The following is a 16,111-nucleotide window of genomic DNA, read 5'->3' as shown; positions in this document are numbered from 1 at the left end:
AGTAGAAGTCACGTATGGGTCTTTGTCTTGGATCTGGTCTACCCAGTCCAACCACCTAGGGGAAGGGACCTACTGAAGCAGGCTGTGATTCCCTCTGACCTTTGTATCTCATATTTTTCGTAGAAGAAAGCAGGGTGGAGATGGTGCTGTGTCCTTCCAGACCAGATTGGGGATGTGGTTGGGATGTATATGGGAGCCAGGAGCAGCGAAATGGCCCCATCCACCTCTGGCTCCCAGGATGTAGCTTCTAGGGTTGCAAATCTTTCCTCTGGAAGCTCCAGTGTTGGTCCTTTCCAACATGATGAACACAGAAATCACACTATCTTTCAATCCATGAAAATTACTCCCATGAAGTAAATGCAATGCAAAAGCTGGAGCAAATCCTAAAACTTTTCTGGTTTATGAGGAGGACTGGACTAATTAGCTCATGACCAGCTGTCGATACGGGAATATAAAAGTTTTCTTCCCATTGATTTGGCCAAACTGGAGAAAATATTGTCCCATTTCCATCCTCAGGGGTACTGTAGTGATCCTTGCAAGCTGTTTAAATTCCCTGCCAGCGAATCAGCAAGGAAATATCCCCTAGCACGGGTATAATCGTTGAAATCCACAGCTGTGCAGGGGCTGAAGATCTGCTTGTGTTTCTTAATGGGGGTCTGTTGTATAGGACTGGAAAGTGCAAAGTACAGCCATGGAGATGAGATTTTTAAGCAACATGGCATAGCTACATTATTTGCACCAAAGAACATCACGAGATACTTGCACAGACATTTCTTTCATTGCAATAAAACGCTACCAATAATGGATCTGCAGCATGGGCAAGGGAGGAGCCAGTTTCCATGGTATGTGAGTACCAACAGACCCACGGCAAATGTTTGGCCTGAGCTGGCTGTTCACTAGCAACATCCTTGAGAACTGCAATGTGGTTTTGTCTGCAAGACCTTTATATAAAGGGCTGCACTTTGCTCCACATTTCCATGACTGTAAACTAAACATCACCATCAGACTGTGGTCACTGGTTTGAAGATAAATTATTATTTTTTTCTTCCTTTCATTTATTTTTCTTTTTTTTTTTTTGATAAATCCTGGCTTCTCACAGTGCATGTGTCATTTTTAATCCAGAAGCTGCTTGATCTGATAAAATTGCTCTTGAGAGGAGCTGATACGTCAGCGAGCACCCACTAATGACATTGCCCTCTTACCAGGCACCTTTCTGAAGCGTGCAGCATGACAGAGCTCCACGAAGCCGTGGCTTTGGGGGACTACGACCTGGTGAAAGAGATTTTGAGGACAGGGCGCTGCGACCCGAATCACAAGGATGTTGACTGGCACGACAGGACCCCGCTGCACTGGGCTGCTGCAAAAGGTAAGGGCACCCCGTGCTCTGGTACCGCAGTGTTACCATCGTAAAAGGTGATGCTGATTGTAATTGTGTCTTGCTGTGATGTCAATTAATGCTCATGATAGTCACAGCTCATACATGACCCTTTTGTCCTTAATGAGGAAAAAGAGAAAAATACCAATTTAAATGGGAACTTTGCCTGCAAAACAATTTATGGCTTTACCATCAAAGTGATCTTTTAGCTTTTTTTCCCCTTCACATGTGAAAATTTACAATTTACACACTATGTACATAGAGCATGTCTGCTTGTCCCCGCATTACTTTTCTAAAAGGTGGCTTCATACAGTGCAGAGGAGTTATATTTCTCATGTACACGTGCACAAATGAGCAGAAAGTCAAACCCACTGCATTTATACCAGGTATTTATCAAACCCAACAGAACAAAATAATTATAGTGTGTTTTATATTGCCGTCCCTTTACCCTACCTGGGTGAATGTACAATACAGGGCCAGAGTTGTTTGCAGCTCCCATTTGCTCCTCACCATCAGAAGTGTCTATTAAAGTCACATATCCCTTTGCGGCCCTGAGAAGAGATGAATGTAACAATATATAGAATCATAGAATCGTCTTGGTTGGAAAGGACCTTTAAGATCATGGAGTCCAACTGTTAACCCAGCACTGCCAAGTCCACCACTAAACCATGTCCCTAAGCACCACATCTACATGGCTTTTAAATCCCTCCAGGGATGGTGACTCCACCACTTCCCTGGGCAGCCTGTTCCGCTCCTGGACAACCCTTTCAGTGAAGAAATTTTTCCTGATATCCAATCTAAACCTCCCCTGGTGCAACTTGAGGCCGTTTCCTCTCGTCCTATCACTTGTTACCTGGGAGAAGAGGCCAACCCCCACCTTGCTACACCCTCCTTTCAGGTAGTTGTAGACAGCGAGAAGGTCTCCCCTCAGCCTCCTTTTCTCCAGACTAAACACCCCCATTTCCCTCAGCCGCTCCTCGTAAGACTTGTGCTCTAGACCCTATATATGTAATGTATAATTGTACACATTGTAAAATGGGAAACTGGACCCTCCATGCGAGGGGTGCTTGTTACACGTTGGTATCTCACATCGTGGCATCTGTCTTTGCTTAGAAAGCAAGTGTGTGATTTGCTGGTTTACACTTGACACCATGCTTTGCTTTGCTTTTGCCCTGATTACTCATTGGGCAGCAGAAAAGGGAGCTGAGCTGTTTAAGAAAAGCTGTTTCATGCATATATAGATATACATCAACATTATACATAAAAAGTTAATGTGATTTAAAATGTAAATTGTCAAAGCATGCAATCAGGGAATGAGGATTTATAAATGCTGTGACCGTCTCTGATAAATCCAAAATGATAAGCACTGAACACCATGGCTGGCCAGAAAACCACATTTCCATAGCAGTAGGTTATTGTGAAAGGATGATGAGAGGCTGGCATGGCCTAGGTGCCATTGGGAACGATCTGGCTCAGTAACAGCAGTGTGAAGTGGGGGTGGAAACAACTTTTTTTGCTTCTTTAATAAATTCCACAAGTTAGAAAAATGTGAAGCTGAATGAAAAAAAGTAATTTCTCTACCTCCTATCAAACAAACCTTTGTTTTAGTAAAGCTGTTCACCGGTTTTCCAGTTTTTTTAATGTTTAAATTTTATTTTGTATTGAATTAAAAACCAAAATGAAACAACGAAATAGTCAATAGCCAATTAGTTGATGACTAATTGAGATGTACTGTTCAGAAAGTAGTAGAAAGCTTTTTTATCTTATTGCTGGTTTTGTTGTAAAATGCTTCTGGAAGCAGCCTACATTTAAAAAAAAATCAGCATTTTCTGATGTGTATCATTTATTTGATAAATCAAATGTCCACACATCATTATATGACTAAGGGAATTATGATCAAATGTGTGCAACCGTCTTCTACATCCTGAAGGTATAAAGACTAATGCAGGTGCATCTTCTCTCCCTGTTTTGCTGCCCAACGCAAGGGCAATCGGAGATGGTCAAGCTCCTCGTTAACCACGGCGCCCGGCATTGCCTGCGGAGTGACGTGGGCTGGACTGCGGCTCACTTTGCTGCCGAGTCGGGGAGACTGGGGGTGCTTCGCACTCTTCATTCCCTGCACGCTGCCATGGACGCGGCCGACCTCTTTGGCGACACTCCCAAGAGGCTCGCGGAAATCTACGGCCACCAAGACTGCTCCAGGTTCTTAGAAAGGTGAGTAGTGATGGCCGGTCCTGCTGGGGCAGCTGGCGGGGCTCCAGCGATGAAAATTAAATTGATTGGTATATAGAGGACCAGAACGGATACGAGTGTATTACTTATCTTTCCACCTAAAGCCTATCAAAGTCATCAAGCACGAGTAGTGCTTGATAAGCAAATACGGGTCATTGTCACGAGGAAGCCATTGGGAAGACATTCATTTATTCCACTGCCTTCTGTGGCTTGTCTTGGTATGTTTTCAAAATCATTACCACTTCATGACATCATTGTTTTTATAGGAATATTACAGAGCGATTATTAAGCAATGGAAATGAAAGCAAGAAGTAACAAATATTAGCCCCTTAGGGTGGTGAATACTGAATACATAGGTTGAATTGTTTAAGAGCAGCCCTTTAGGAGTTAATGTTAGTGTATGTACACCATTTGGCTTTTCTTGTAGCACAGAACAGAACCATCCTTTTCTTTCATGTAATTATTTAAAATTATGCCATTTCATCTGCTAATAGGATGGCCTCATATTACTTCCAAATTTTGGAAAACTCCTTATTGTCTTAACTCTTCACGGTTATCACTGTGGCACCATATCCAACGAGTAATAAAGGGTTCCCAATTACCATTCCTTTTTTTCAGCCACTGATTTGGCTCACGGATATTTTAAACCTTGCAAAGCTGTTTCCCTGGATCAGGATGCTGTCCTCTGGAGGTCTGAGCTGTGTCCCATGCCTGCATCTCTCTAAAGCAGTGGGACAGATCACCAGAGGCTCAGTGCAAATCGTAGTCCCACATGTTACTTGGTATCTAAATACGCTGCTTGTGAAACCTGTACACGCCAGACTGAGATACTGAGAGCACCCAAAGGCTTTTCCTCCCCTGGGTTTTTCTGTCAGTTTACAGTCCCACCATAGTCCTTAACTGGCATCTTTTTTACCGCTGCCACATTCTCAAGACTGCTTTGGCACCATATAAATCATGGATTTTTTTTGTAGACACATATCCAACTCAAAGTCTCCAGCTTGCCAGTTCAGCACGAGAGCTGCCAAGTTCAAAATCAGACATGGTGGCTGGGCGAATGTCTGAGGTGGCCAGTGCCTACCAAATGCCACCTTTCACTGATCCACATAAACCTTTCTGTAGGTACTGCTGTCCTTTTGCTGTGCTTCTACAGCTTGTTGGTTCCTGCTGAAATGCTCCATGCCGACCTTTTATCTTGGCACAGCATCAATGTCCTTCCATTGGAAGAGACACCCGAACTGTGCAAAATCCCCCTGTACAGAGCCCAGAAAACTCTCTCGGGGAGCCACAGGTTCCTGTTTCTAAGCTCTGGCTATTATGGAAGCTGATGGGAACTTTCACATCCCGGAAACCTGACAGCTAAAGCCTCTCTGTTTATGGAGCTGACATGCTGCAAACCCTCACTATTCACCACCTTCCTTCCACACAGAAGAATAGGCTCTTATTGCCCTTAGACCTTCAGTTTAAAGAAATTTAAACAACAAGCAGCTGATAATTGAAACAACAAGCAATGAGACCCCACCTGGTGTACTGTGTTCAGCTCTGGGGCCCCCAACATAAGAAGGACAGGGAGCTGTTGCAGCAAGTCCAGAGGAGGCCACGAAGATGATCAGAGGGCTGGAGCACCTTTCCTATGAAGACAGGATGAGAGAGTTGGGGCTCTTCAGCCTGGAGAAGAGAAGGCTCCGGGGAGACCTTCTAGCAGCCTTCCAGTACCTGAAGGGGCCTACAGGAAAGCTGGAGAGGGACTTTTTACAAGGGCATGCAGTGACAGGACGAGGGGGAATGGTTTTAAACTGAAAGAGGGGAGATTTAGATTAGATATTAGGAAGAAATTGTTTCCTGTGAGGGTGGTGAGACACTGGCCCAGGTTGGCCAGAGAAGCTGTGGCTGCCCCTCCCTGGCAGCGTTCAAGGCCAGGCTGGATGGGGCTCTGAGCAACCTGGTCTAGTGGAAGGTGTCCCTGCCTGTGGCAGGGGGGTTGGAACTAGATGACCTTAAGGTCCCTTCCAACCCAAACCATTCTGTGATTCTATGACACCTCAGCTTTGCTAATTAGGTTTTTTACTACCTAGTCCCTATCTGGGATAAGCTCAGGTTTGCCAGTTTTTTGAGAACAGGGTACTTTGTTCCAGAGGAGGGTTTTCTCTTTATACTGTTCTCAGGCTTTGGCTTGCTTAGTTTCTACATCAAAACAGGTAAATATTGTCTATCCTAGAGAGTGAAAGGTCTGCGGGCTTATTGCCCTCGATCAATCATTTATAGCAATTGCTGACCTATTCGACACTGTCATTTTTGCACTCACCTCACCATTAAGCCCTGCCAAGTCTGTAGCATTTGCCGTGCACTTGGCTGGGCACCAGAGCTGCGGCAGTGAGGTGACAGCAAGGGTGGGGGGTTTGCCTGGATGATGCTGAGGGGCGATGCCTGCAGCAGGCAGAGGCACCTGCGCTGGTGGAGGTGGCAGGGAGAATGATTGACAGGATGATCGACAGGATGATCAACACCCTGGTCTAAGTCACCTAGGCAACAGCCTAGGGCGACTCGTAGCTGATGGAGGGTTTCCTGAGGTGAATGACTAATGTAAGGTGGAAAACTTGTCTTTCAGAGCCACGTGCTGGCCTGGCTCGCCTCGTGGCTGCATGGCTCAGCTAGGAGCATGGCTGGGAGAACTTACTCACTGGGACGATGCTTTGAATGCCTATGCCTTGGACATTTTATAAGACACACGAAGCCTGTAGGATCACCTGACAGCCATAACACAGCCTGTGGGCAGCCAGGAGTTTATCACCGGAGCTCAGGAACTATTTTTTTAAGCCCAGCCGCTGAGAGGACATGGTTGTAACGAGGAGGGTGTTAGTCTCTTCTCCCAGGTAACAAGTGATAGGATGAGAGGAAACGGCCTCAAGTTGTGCCAGGGGAGGTTTAGATTGGATATCAGGAAAAATTTCTTCACTGAAAGGGTTGTCAAGCATTGGAACAGGCTGCCCAGGGAAGTGGTGGAGTCACCATCCCTGGAGGGATTTAAAAGACGAGTAGATGTGGTGCTTAGGGAGATGGTTTAGTGGTGGACTTGGCAGTGCTGGGTTAACGGTTGGACTCCATGATCTCAAAGGTCCTTTCCAACCAAAATGATTCTATGATTCTATGAATTTACAACCACAGTGGATGCCTTCACCCTCGTGCAACAGTGTCACCTCCTCATGTCAGCAAACTTGGAGTTAACTAGGAGGAATTACTGGCATTTGTAGTATAATTCCAATTACCTTCTACTCCTTCAAGCGTGCAGAAGGTCCCAGAGGTGATGTCCATGGTCAGGCAGTGCTCCACGGCTCCGGCGGGAGCTGGGCAGTGCCGATGTGTGCTGGAGGCAGAAAATAAAGTGTGTGTCTGCCCACCGGTGCTGTGCAGCACAGAGCAGGTCTGCCCTCCGCTCACGGTGTCTGTGGTATTGGTATGTAAATATGAGGGATATTGTGTTACAGAGCATCACTGATGGTTTTGGATATTTGCCTGTCATGCAAAAAGAGAGAAAAGGCAATTTTAAAAATAACAGCCTGTGCCAAATGCGGGGCTGACATGCATATCTAAACAGGGCTATGAGTATCCAAATCCTTCCTAAATCCCAGTTCAGCCCCCTCTAGCACCGCTGTGACACTTGCACGCTGTCTGTGTGACCCCAGGTGTATGAACATACACCTGCCTGCCTGGGCTGAGCCACTGCTCTGTGCTGAGCACTATTTGCATCAATGTGGAAATATTACATGTATCGACATGTAAATATTATTAACATGTAAATATTAGGAATATTCCGCTACAGAATATCTGTACCACCCACTGAGGTTTGCATGGACATGCAAAGAGCAGGAAACAGCCTTCAAAACAGAGCTGCTTCTGAGTAACAAACATATTATTTGCATCAGATTTTTTTTTTTGCATGAGAAGAGCTTTACCCTGGATGCTGTGAGAGCTGCCAGGAACGGCACCGAGGTGACACGGAGACCCGCGGTTCATGCCCGCTGCCAGCCACTCTGCAAAGTGCAGAGCGTTGAAACTGCACCAAAGGCTCCTGCTGTCTAAGCCCAGGGCATATATATATACACACACGTATATATACACACACACATATATATATATACATGCCCCATACACATATGTTTGTGTGTGTGTATGTATACATACATATATACACGTATATAGTGAGCTATGCGGCACATCTGTGTGGAGCTGCTGGCTTTGCTCCGTGCTCTCAGCCAGGGCAGTGTGACAGTGCTGCTGTATTACAGAAAAAATGGTTTTTTTCCCCAATATTTGGTGGTATTTTTGACAGAGCTCCGTAAATACTGAGTACCTGCAAAATCAGACCTCTGCAGTAGGAGAAAAGGGTTTGTCTTCTTTTGGACAAGATGTACAATTGGGGTGTCCATGCCCAGGTGCTAGCAGTGGGGGAGTGCAGGGGAGGTCTCTGTGAAAAGAGATCGGGGCTGCACCACTCCGGACACACCACGGGGCACAGCTCAGCTCATCAGCGGTGCTGGTGGCTCCTCTGGGAAAACATATTTATGATAAGGCAAAAATGCTGCCCAGCAGTGAGGAGTGAGGGCAGAAGTGTGAGAAACAGCCCTGCAACAGCAGGGTCAGAGGGAGAGGAGGAAAAGGAGATGCTCCAGGTTCTAGAGCAGGGATTCCTCTGCATCCAATGGAGAATACTCACTGAGTTGGGCTGAAGTGGGAAACCTGCGGTAAGGATCTACGGTGAGATCGGACTTTTACCATTGGAATCATAATTTTAACCATAAAGAGCTCTCAAAGACTGTTCTTGTGAATTTGTGTGCTTTTAACTAGACTTAAGCACATCTAATACAATTGTACGTGGTATATTAACTCATTGCAAGAGCAACATTTCCATTTTCTTTTAGTTTTCGTACTGCTCATTCATAAGTACTAGAAATTCTTAATGCCAAAACATCAGACCTGAAGATGACTGGAATTTGGGAGGATTTGTACATAGTTATTCTTTATAGATGACCTGTTAACTTTCTCTTTACAATCTTTACATATGCCTGGCATTATTTTGGTAAAAAGTGACCCTAAACTAAAAAATAGATAGCTGCTTTCTGCATTTTGTAGGCACTGAGGAATTTTAAAAGAATGAGTACATCTATCCTTCACATCCACATCACACAACATAGAATCATGGAATGGTTTGGGTTGGAAGGGACCTTTGAAGATCATCTAGTCCAACCCTCAAGTTTCAAGTCACTGAAAGTTTCTTTCATTTCTCAGCAAAGGCAAAAACTCAGGCCTTCTTTTCTTTCTCATGGCATCAGTAAGGAGGGGAAAGTACTAAAAAACCAGAGCCACTGTGGTGGGTTGACCTTGGCCATCTGCCAGATGCCCACCCAGCAACTGTCTCAGTGCCTCTCCTCAATAGGATGAGGGAGAAAGACAGAAAAACTTTTGGGTCAAAATAAAGACACAGAGATCACAATTACTGCCATGGGCAAAACAGTCTTGGGGAAAATCAAATTAATTTATTGTCAATTGAAAATAGAGTAGGATGGTGAGGAACAAAGACAAAACAAAACCATCTCCCTCCCACCTCCTCTTCCTTCCAGGCTCAACTTCACTCATTCATTCTCAACTCCTCTACCTCCTCCCCTGCAGCGGCGCAGGGGGATGGGGATTGGGGGTTGTGATCAGTCCATAATGCTTCATCTCTACCACTCCTTCCTCCTCATGCTCTTCCCCTGCTCGAGTGTGGGTCCTTCCCCTGGGCTACAGTCCTTCAGGATAAGCCTGCTCCAGCGTGGGCCCTCCATGGGCTGCAGCTCCTTCAGGGCATGTGCATCTGCTGCAGCGTGGGGTCCTCCACAGGCTGCAGGTGGATATCAGCTCCACCATAGTCCTCCATGGGCTGCAGTGTGGATATCTGCTCCACCATAGGGTCTTCCATGGGCTGCAGGTGGATATCTGCTCCACCGTGGACCTCCATGGGCTACAGGGGCACAGCCTACCTCACCACGGTCCTCTCCGTGGGCTGCAGGCGAATCCCTGCTCTGGCACCTGGAGCACCTACTCCCCTTCCTTCTCTGACCCTGTGTTTTGCAGGACTGTTTCTTACTCCTCACAGCCAGACAGTGGTTTTGCCCTTTCTTAACTATATTTTCCCAGAGTAGCCACCAGCATCCCTGATGGGCTGAGCTGTGTCCTGTGTTGGGTCCACTGGAGCTGGCTGGGACTGGCTTTCCCCAGCACGGGGTAGCCTTGACCTCACTGCACAGAGACTTCCATGGACCCCCCCAGCTGCCAGCACCTGGCACGGACACCAATACATCTGCCCATGGATCCCTGCGAGATGAAAGCGTGGCTTTATGCCATGCAACGCTTTGCACAAACCCCACATTCCTCGGTGTTTTACAGAACCAGAGTCCATTGGTGAAAGCAGATCTCCTAGAAAAGTAAAAGCAGACCAGGAGAGTAGTTGCACAGAGCAGGGGAAATCATGTTTTTGCTTGAAGTGGGGCAGGCAGAGGACACGTAAGGCTGGCATGGGGTGGGGGCTCTTCGCCCCAGCTCTCCGCCCTGAGGCCATTGCTGCGTTGCTGTTTGTAAGTCAGTAACCACCTCCGTTGAATAATAGCGATCAACATATTCACGCATGAGGTATAAACCGATGCAAGACAGTGATACAACTCATCATATTGCAAAGTACACAGCCACAGCAGAAATAAATGTAAAACAAAATAGATATAAACATGTTGTTCAGTTAAGTAGTTTCAGTCAGCAAACACCAAAGCGTTTTTAGAAGGTTTGCAGTATTGTTATTCCCCTTTTGCAGCTAACCCATGTACAAGGTCTGAATTACTTTGTTATTGGCAATAATTTAAGTCAAAGAATTATCTAAGTCAAGTTTTAATACTAATTTAACTCATAATAATCAAAGAATTTTAATGAAGTTTTCTTAACTTAGATGGTGAAGACAGAACATCTGTATCATCTACACTAGCTGGAGAGTTGCATTATAGCAATTAGATTACTTGAGGCTTATAATAAAATATCAACATTTTTAATGGGCTCCAGCTTTTATTACATTTCCTACCTCATGCAAACCTTGCACTTTGCCCAGGACAGAGTCCTTAGCAGCGTCTTTTCCAGTTTGGGATTGCTGAAAATCAGAATAAAGGAATGAACAGCCGGTAAATTATACTGAAATACTGAAATGAGAACCACCTCAGTTTTTTTCTTCTTCATGCTATAAACCAGTTTCAATATCAAACATGTAAAGTTAATGCTGTAAATGAAGAAAAAGGACAGAATAAATTTCATGGCTTTGATATGGGCATCTATGCTGATGTTCTTCACTGAGTTTGTCTGCATCTTGCATTTGTGTCTCCACAGCGAAAAAAGGAGGAGAAGGGCAGAAAAGATTACTGCCATGAATGCAGTGGCAAATATGAAGCCAAAGATAAAATAAGTAGGGAAAAATCTTTCATCCTTTCCAACGTTCAGTTCCGAGAAATTTCCTAGGGCGGTGGAATTCATGTTCTCACAGTACAGTTCAGCATTGAGCTTGTAGGCAAGGACGCATAAGACCAGGGATACAAGCACTGAAGCCAACAACAGCCACGGCACGAGCCTGTCAATTTTTACTTTCAGGTAGATGAAGAAGACATGCCTGAAATTTGCAATTTTTATGCAATAAAACCCAGAAAGACAGGCAGAAACCCACAGGTTGAAACAATTTAAAAACGTTTCAGTAGCTGCAAGTAGTTGGGGTATGGGGCAAACACAGAAGTACTTGAGATAAAGTGTTGAAAGAAAGACATATAACCATATGATGCACAAATGCCAAAAGCTGGAGCATCCCAGAACCAGCAAGATCTTCTCATTAGAGTTAAAGCTTTTCTTTTTGACCCAAGCAATACAAAGCACAGAAACAATGAAAGCGTTTATCCACATGCCAGCAAATGCCTGAAGTGTGATGAAGACCACAGCCGTGGCATGGTATGAGGTGACATTAAACTGATCTTGAGAGTGACAATCTTCCATTCTCCAAGATGGGTAGCGGTGCCGTGCCAGAAAAGTAGGTTGTTGCACCAATGCTTAGCACAGGTTGGCAGCTGCTGTTTGCTGAGCGTCACGTATGGAAGCAGGAGCTTTATAGGGCTGGTGGTGGTGGGGATTTTGGTGCTGCTCCTATTCAGAGCAGGGCAGGTGCAGGAATGTAAATGTGCTTGGTATTCCCTTACCTGGTATCAATGTCAGTCTTCGATATTTGAATTTCAGTTCAGAAGGGCTGCGTTGGGTGACACAAACAATGTAGATGCTTTTCTGCAGTGAGCAATGTTGTGATTTAGTGATTATGCCATGTTTGATCGCTGTCAGGATTCATGATCTGGGGTCTCCTGACAGTCACCCACGATGCTCACGTGGAGGTGGTGCGCTGAGCAAAGCACAGTCAAGGGAGTCACTGTCCTCTTTCATCTGAGAGTCCAGGAGCTGGAAACTGGAGTTGATTTTGATCCTCCACGGGCACTGAAATCCATGCTAGTTTTCCCAATGGTAATGCCTTAATTGTCAGTGAAGAGGCACATGGTAGGGGAGGGCGTTGAAGGAAAAGCAGGACTTTCTTTTAAAGGTTTAAGTTGAAGCATATAGAGGAAAAGGTCAAAAATAAGCCTAAGTGTGCCCTGTGCCATGGCTCAAAACTCATCTGCTAGCAATGTGAAGAGTTTTAGGGATGGGAGCATGCTGCGTTCCTAACACACTGAAATACCTGCAATACCCTCAAGCTTCCAAATGACTTTAAGTGCTGAAAACTGTGGGTTTTTGAACAGGTAAGATCTGTTAAGCTCTGCAGGGCATGGATTGCCTATAGACTTTGGGTTTGTACAGGACCTTGCACATAGGACCTTGAGCATCAGGACCACAGTTACCAACTAGATCTTGGCTGATCCTGTGGTGTAATCAGGAAAAATGAAAATCACAACAAATAGCTCTATAGCTGCAAGAAATAAACCACCAGCATTTTCTCTCTTCAGAATGATGCACTTGTTTTCTGGGGGATATAAATGCAAGCATTACTCTTTGAATATTATTATCATATGCTCCTATTTGCATTTGTTTGCTAAGGATCTTGCTACAGCATTAACATATTGAAATGTTTTTACGGAAGGCCTGGAGTTCATCTCAACAACAAAACATGGTACCCACCACATGTTCCTATAAAATCCAGTGGCTTTTAGTAATAGTTCTAGTGAGATCTTCATTCAGTTTTTCCTGTTGCCTAGAAAACATCAGTGTCATAGCTAGGTTTGGATGGAGTCATCCAAAACTATTATGGATCATTTAAGACCAGTCATGCTTGACTGAGGTGACATTAAGAGAGAGTCACTGCATTTATGGATGGACATTGTCTGGAAGCTCAAAAGAGAAGTGCTCAAGAAAAACAACCCACTTCTCTGAGGCTAAAAATGCGAGAATGAATGTGAAGCCGGATGGTCTCCAGATCCTTTAGACCTGCAAATAGTCAGGAATGAAGTTGTCAAACTGAGATGGTGATTAGACTCCTCTTGTGTGTGTGTGAAGAGCAACCTTATGGGTGCTGGACACAATGCCTCTGCCCTGCAACAGGGTATCAGCAGGAAGCAAAGTTTAGTGAATCACCCACTTCTCTGTATCTCGTTTGCCATCACCTTCATGTCTAAGGAGGGTGGAAGTTTTACAGACTGGGTGACAAGGAGACAAATCTGTTCCTTTTTTATGGTCTATGCCCTTGAGTCCAGGAGTCAAGGATGCCTTGTGCCAGCTGGCCGTTAGTGGATTTTCTTCCCCTGCAAGCTGTGTTTCAGGAGGCTGACTTGGCAGTTTCTCTCCCGTCACCCGCCGTTCTGCTGCTTCTGTGACAGGTGGGCTGGGAAGTGTCAAGTGATGGGTGCTTTTCGGTGAATTCAGTTTGGTTTGTCTCTGGTGGCCCTAGTTTTATGGGATGGACATGTGTGATCGTGCCTCTGGGGGAAGGATGCTGATGAGGTACACTGATTGATTAACTCTTGCTTTGCACTTTCTAGTCCCTCACTCGCATCTCTGATCCCACTGGACTAATGGAACTGGCCGGGTGGATGCCCCATGCAGGTAGCAGTACTGAGCATGCAACCGATCAAGATCCCATCATCCTCAGGCTCTCAGGTGGCCAGACCTGCCCCCCCATCCCACCCTACTGCAGTCTGATGCAACTGTCCCCTTCCTGTCCTATAAGAACCCTCCTACTTCTTACAGTGCCTGACACCTGGGGTCTCACAGGCTGGGAGAAAAAACTGCCATCAGGCTGCAAAGCATGGCCAGGGAGCTCCCTACTGAATGTCTCCTGTTTCCCTCCTCCTCAGCCAGATCAGGACAGTCCTTCCCCTGAACCATGGGGGTGCAGCGTGATGCTGGGCAAGTGAGCAAAGGTAGCAGCAGCACTGCAAAGATGGGAGGAGGAGGAGGAGGTGCCGGAAGTGTGTGGGAGCAAGAGAGCTGCAGGAGCTTACAAAATCCCTTCATGTGGTTGCCAGGAGGAGAAAACCTCTGAACAGTCAGAGGCAAAGCTCAGCTCTGCTCTTCCCTTCTCACAAAGGTGATTTCTTCTGCCCTTCTTCACCCTGGCCCACGCGACTTGTGTCCACAGGGAAAGCCCTGCGTGGGATTCCCATCAACATGAGCCGGCAATGTGCACTTGCAGCCCAGAAGGCCAACCACATCCTGGGTTGCATCAAAAGCAGCGTGTCCAGCAGGTTGAGGGAGGTGATTCTGCTCCTTTGCTCTGCTCTCATGAGACCCCACCTGCAGTACTGCACACACTTACAATCACGCAGGTAACTTGAAAACCACAGCTAAACCCCCCAGCAACAAGAGGAGAGTTGTGAACGATTTGCATATGGAGATGTTGGGCTGGGGAAAATGGTATCGTCTACATAATGTTTTCCCATGCAAAATCTGAACATCTGCAGCACAGCCTTATTCCTATGACATTGCTGAATTCAAGTTATTATTTAAAAAACAGAAATGGGGAAGAATTGTCAAGTTCAGTTCTGGATTTCAATGCAAAGTTTAACAAAATTTCAGGGCTGATTTGGATTAGAAAATTTCTGAGGTTAAAAGGTCATCTATAAAGAAGAACTAGGTACAAATCCTCCCAAATTCCAGTCATCTTCAGGTCTGATGTTTTGGCATTAAGAATTTCTGGTACTTATGAATGAGCAGTACAAAAACTAAAAGAAAATGGAAATGTTTCTCTTGCAATGAGTTAATATACCACGTACAATTGTATTAGATGTGCTTAAGTCTATTTAATAGCACACAAATTCACAGGAACAGACTTTGAGAGCTTTTTGTGGTTAAAATTATGATTCCAATGGTAAAAGTCCGATCTCACCGTAGATCCTTACCGCAGGTTTCCCACTTCAGCCCAACTCAGTGAGTAGCTGGTCACTTGGGGTGATGAATACTGTTGGATTTGGGATGAGCCTCAGTATTTTCTCATGTATTGCTGGCAACAGTGTTTTGACCATAGGAATATACGATCCCCTGATCCTGTAGATGGGCCACCCATGAACGGCGGTGTGACTGTGCTGTGTTCAGTATGTGAAGATGCACTCTTGCTTTTTTCCCCAGAGCAGAGGTGGAGAGCAGAAACTATCGCAGGACCGCCGCAATGAAAGGAATCCCCTTAGACCAGAGAGATGAAGACTGGGAACTCAAGAAAGAAGAGCTTGAAAGAAATCCACCATGTTCTTGGGTGAACTACACATCCTCTGCTGAAAAGAGAAGTAAAAAAAAGAGGAGGAAGCAGTAGTGGGCCTTGGCTATTTGATGCCACTGAGAACTTGCAATGCAGAGCAAAGACACTGGCACACTTCAGGTGCATCTGCAGGGTGAAATATGGATGACCAAGAGAAGCAGATGGACACAAGAATGCATTTTGTGATGTAATGTAAATGCTGTCATTAATAGGGAGCAGGGAGAAGTGCTTCTGCCTGTCTGCGTGTCTGTGTGTATCAGATCTCTAATATCAGAACACTGCAGAAGTTGTTTAAATATACTAAAAATCTAATTCTCTGAAATGTTTAAATTGACAGAAATAACAGCAGTTACCCCTATTGTCTAAGAGGGAGATGGGTTTGCTTCTAACTGATTGATGAAAGCATCTGGGACTGTGGTTCTGCTCACTCTGGTGACGTCTGTGGCTTTTGCTTGTTTGCTTCTGGTCCTGAGTCAACCAGTGGGCTCTCTAGAGGCTCGTAGCCTCTGGTGGTGCCTCCCGCTTTTCTTTGGGAGTGGGGTGTAGTTGCTTCTTCTGACTGAAGGGAAGATGTTGATGCTGACCTTTAACTGGCCACATGGGTCTAACAGCCTATATCTACCATTCCTGGCCCAGCAGAAGGGAAAACGTGCTCCCTCGTTGCTACTTTCAGACATCTGTGACTGCCAAGACAGTTAGAGCACTTCTTATTTTGGCAG

The 16,111-nt window shown here is 45.5% G+C and overlaps 2 protein-coding genes across 2 annotated transcripts; one reads left to right on the top strand and one right to left on the bottom strand.

The window, feature by feature from the left end:
• The first annotated feature begins 1,227 nt into the window (after positions 1 to 1,227).
• Positions 1,228 to 15,446, top strand: ANKRD66 (ankyrin repeat domain 66). Its single transcript, XM_068415280.1, has 3 exons — positions 1,228 to 1,366; positions 3,361 to 3,589; positions 15,266 to 15,446. Exons 1-3 carry the CDS (start codon positions 1,228 to 1,230, stop codon positions 15,444 to 15,446), a joined length of 549 nt encoding a protein of 182 aa, XP_068271381.1.
• Positions 10,706 to 11,659, bottom strand: LOC137668339 (taste receptor type 2 member 9-like). The gene has a single exon (XM_068409747.1). The coding sequence runs from the start codon at positions 11,657 to 11,659 to the stop codon at positions 10,706 to 10,708; it is 954 nt and encodes a 317-aa protein (XP_068265848.1).
• Positions 15,447 to 16,111: the final 665 nt, after the last annotated feature.

Source organism: Nyctibius grandis, chromosome 1 (assembly GCF_013368605.1).
Source record: "Nyctibius grandis isolate bNycGra1 chromosome 1, bNycGra1.pri, whole genome shotgun sequence".
NCBI lineage: Eukaryota > Metazoa > Chordata > Aves > Nyctibiiformes > Nyctibiidae > Nyctibius > Nyctibius grandis.
The sequence above is the reverse complement of the archived record's forward strand: the minus strand, read 5'-3'. Positions and strand labels throughout refer to the sequence as shown.

Excerpts from the sequence above, each read along its gene's own strand:
- LOC137668339 (XM_068409747.1), bottom strand. The coding sequence starts at position 11,659 with ATGGAAGATTGTCACTCTCAAGATCAGTTTAATGTCACCTCATACCAT.
- ANKRD66 (XM_068415280.1), top strand. The coding sequence starts at position 1,228 with ATGACAGAGCTCCACGAAGCCGTGGCTTTGGGGGACTACGACCTGGTG. Across the intron at positions 1,367-3,360 it reads GCACTGGGCTGCTGCAAAAG|GGCAATCGGAGATGGTCAAG; the intron begins GTAAGGGCACCC and ends GCCCAACGCAAG. Across the intron at positions 3,590-15,265 it reads TGCTCCAGGTTCTTAGAAAG|AGCAGAGGTGGAGAGCAGAA; the intron begins GTGAGTAGTGAT and ends TTTTTTCCCCAG.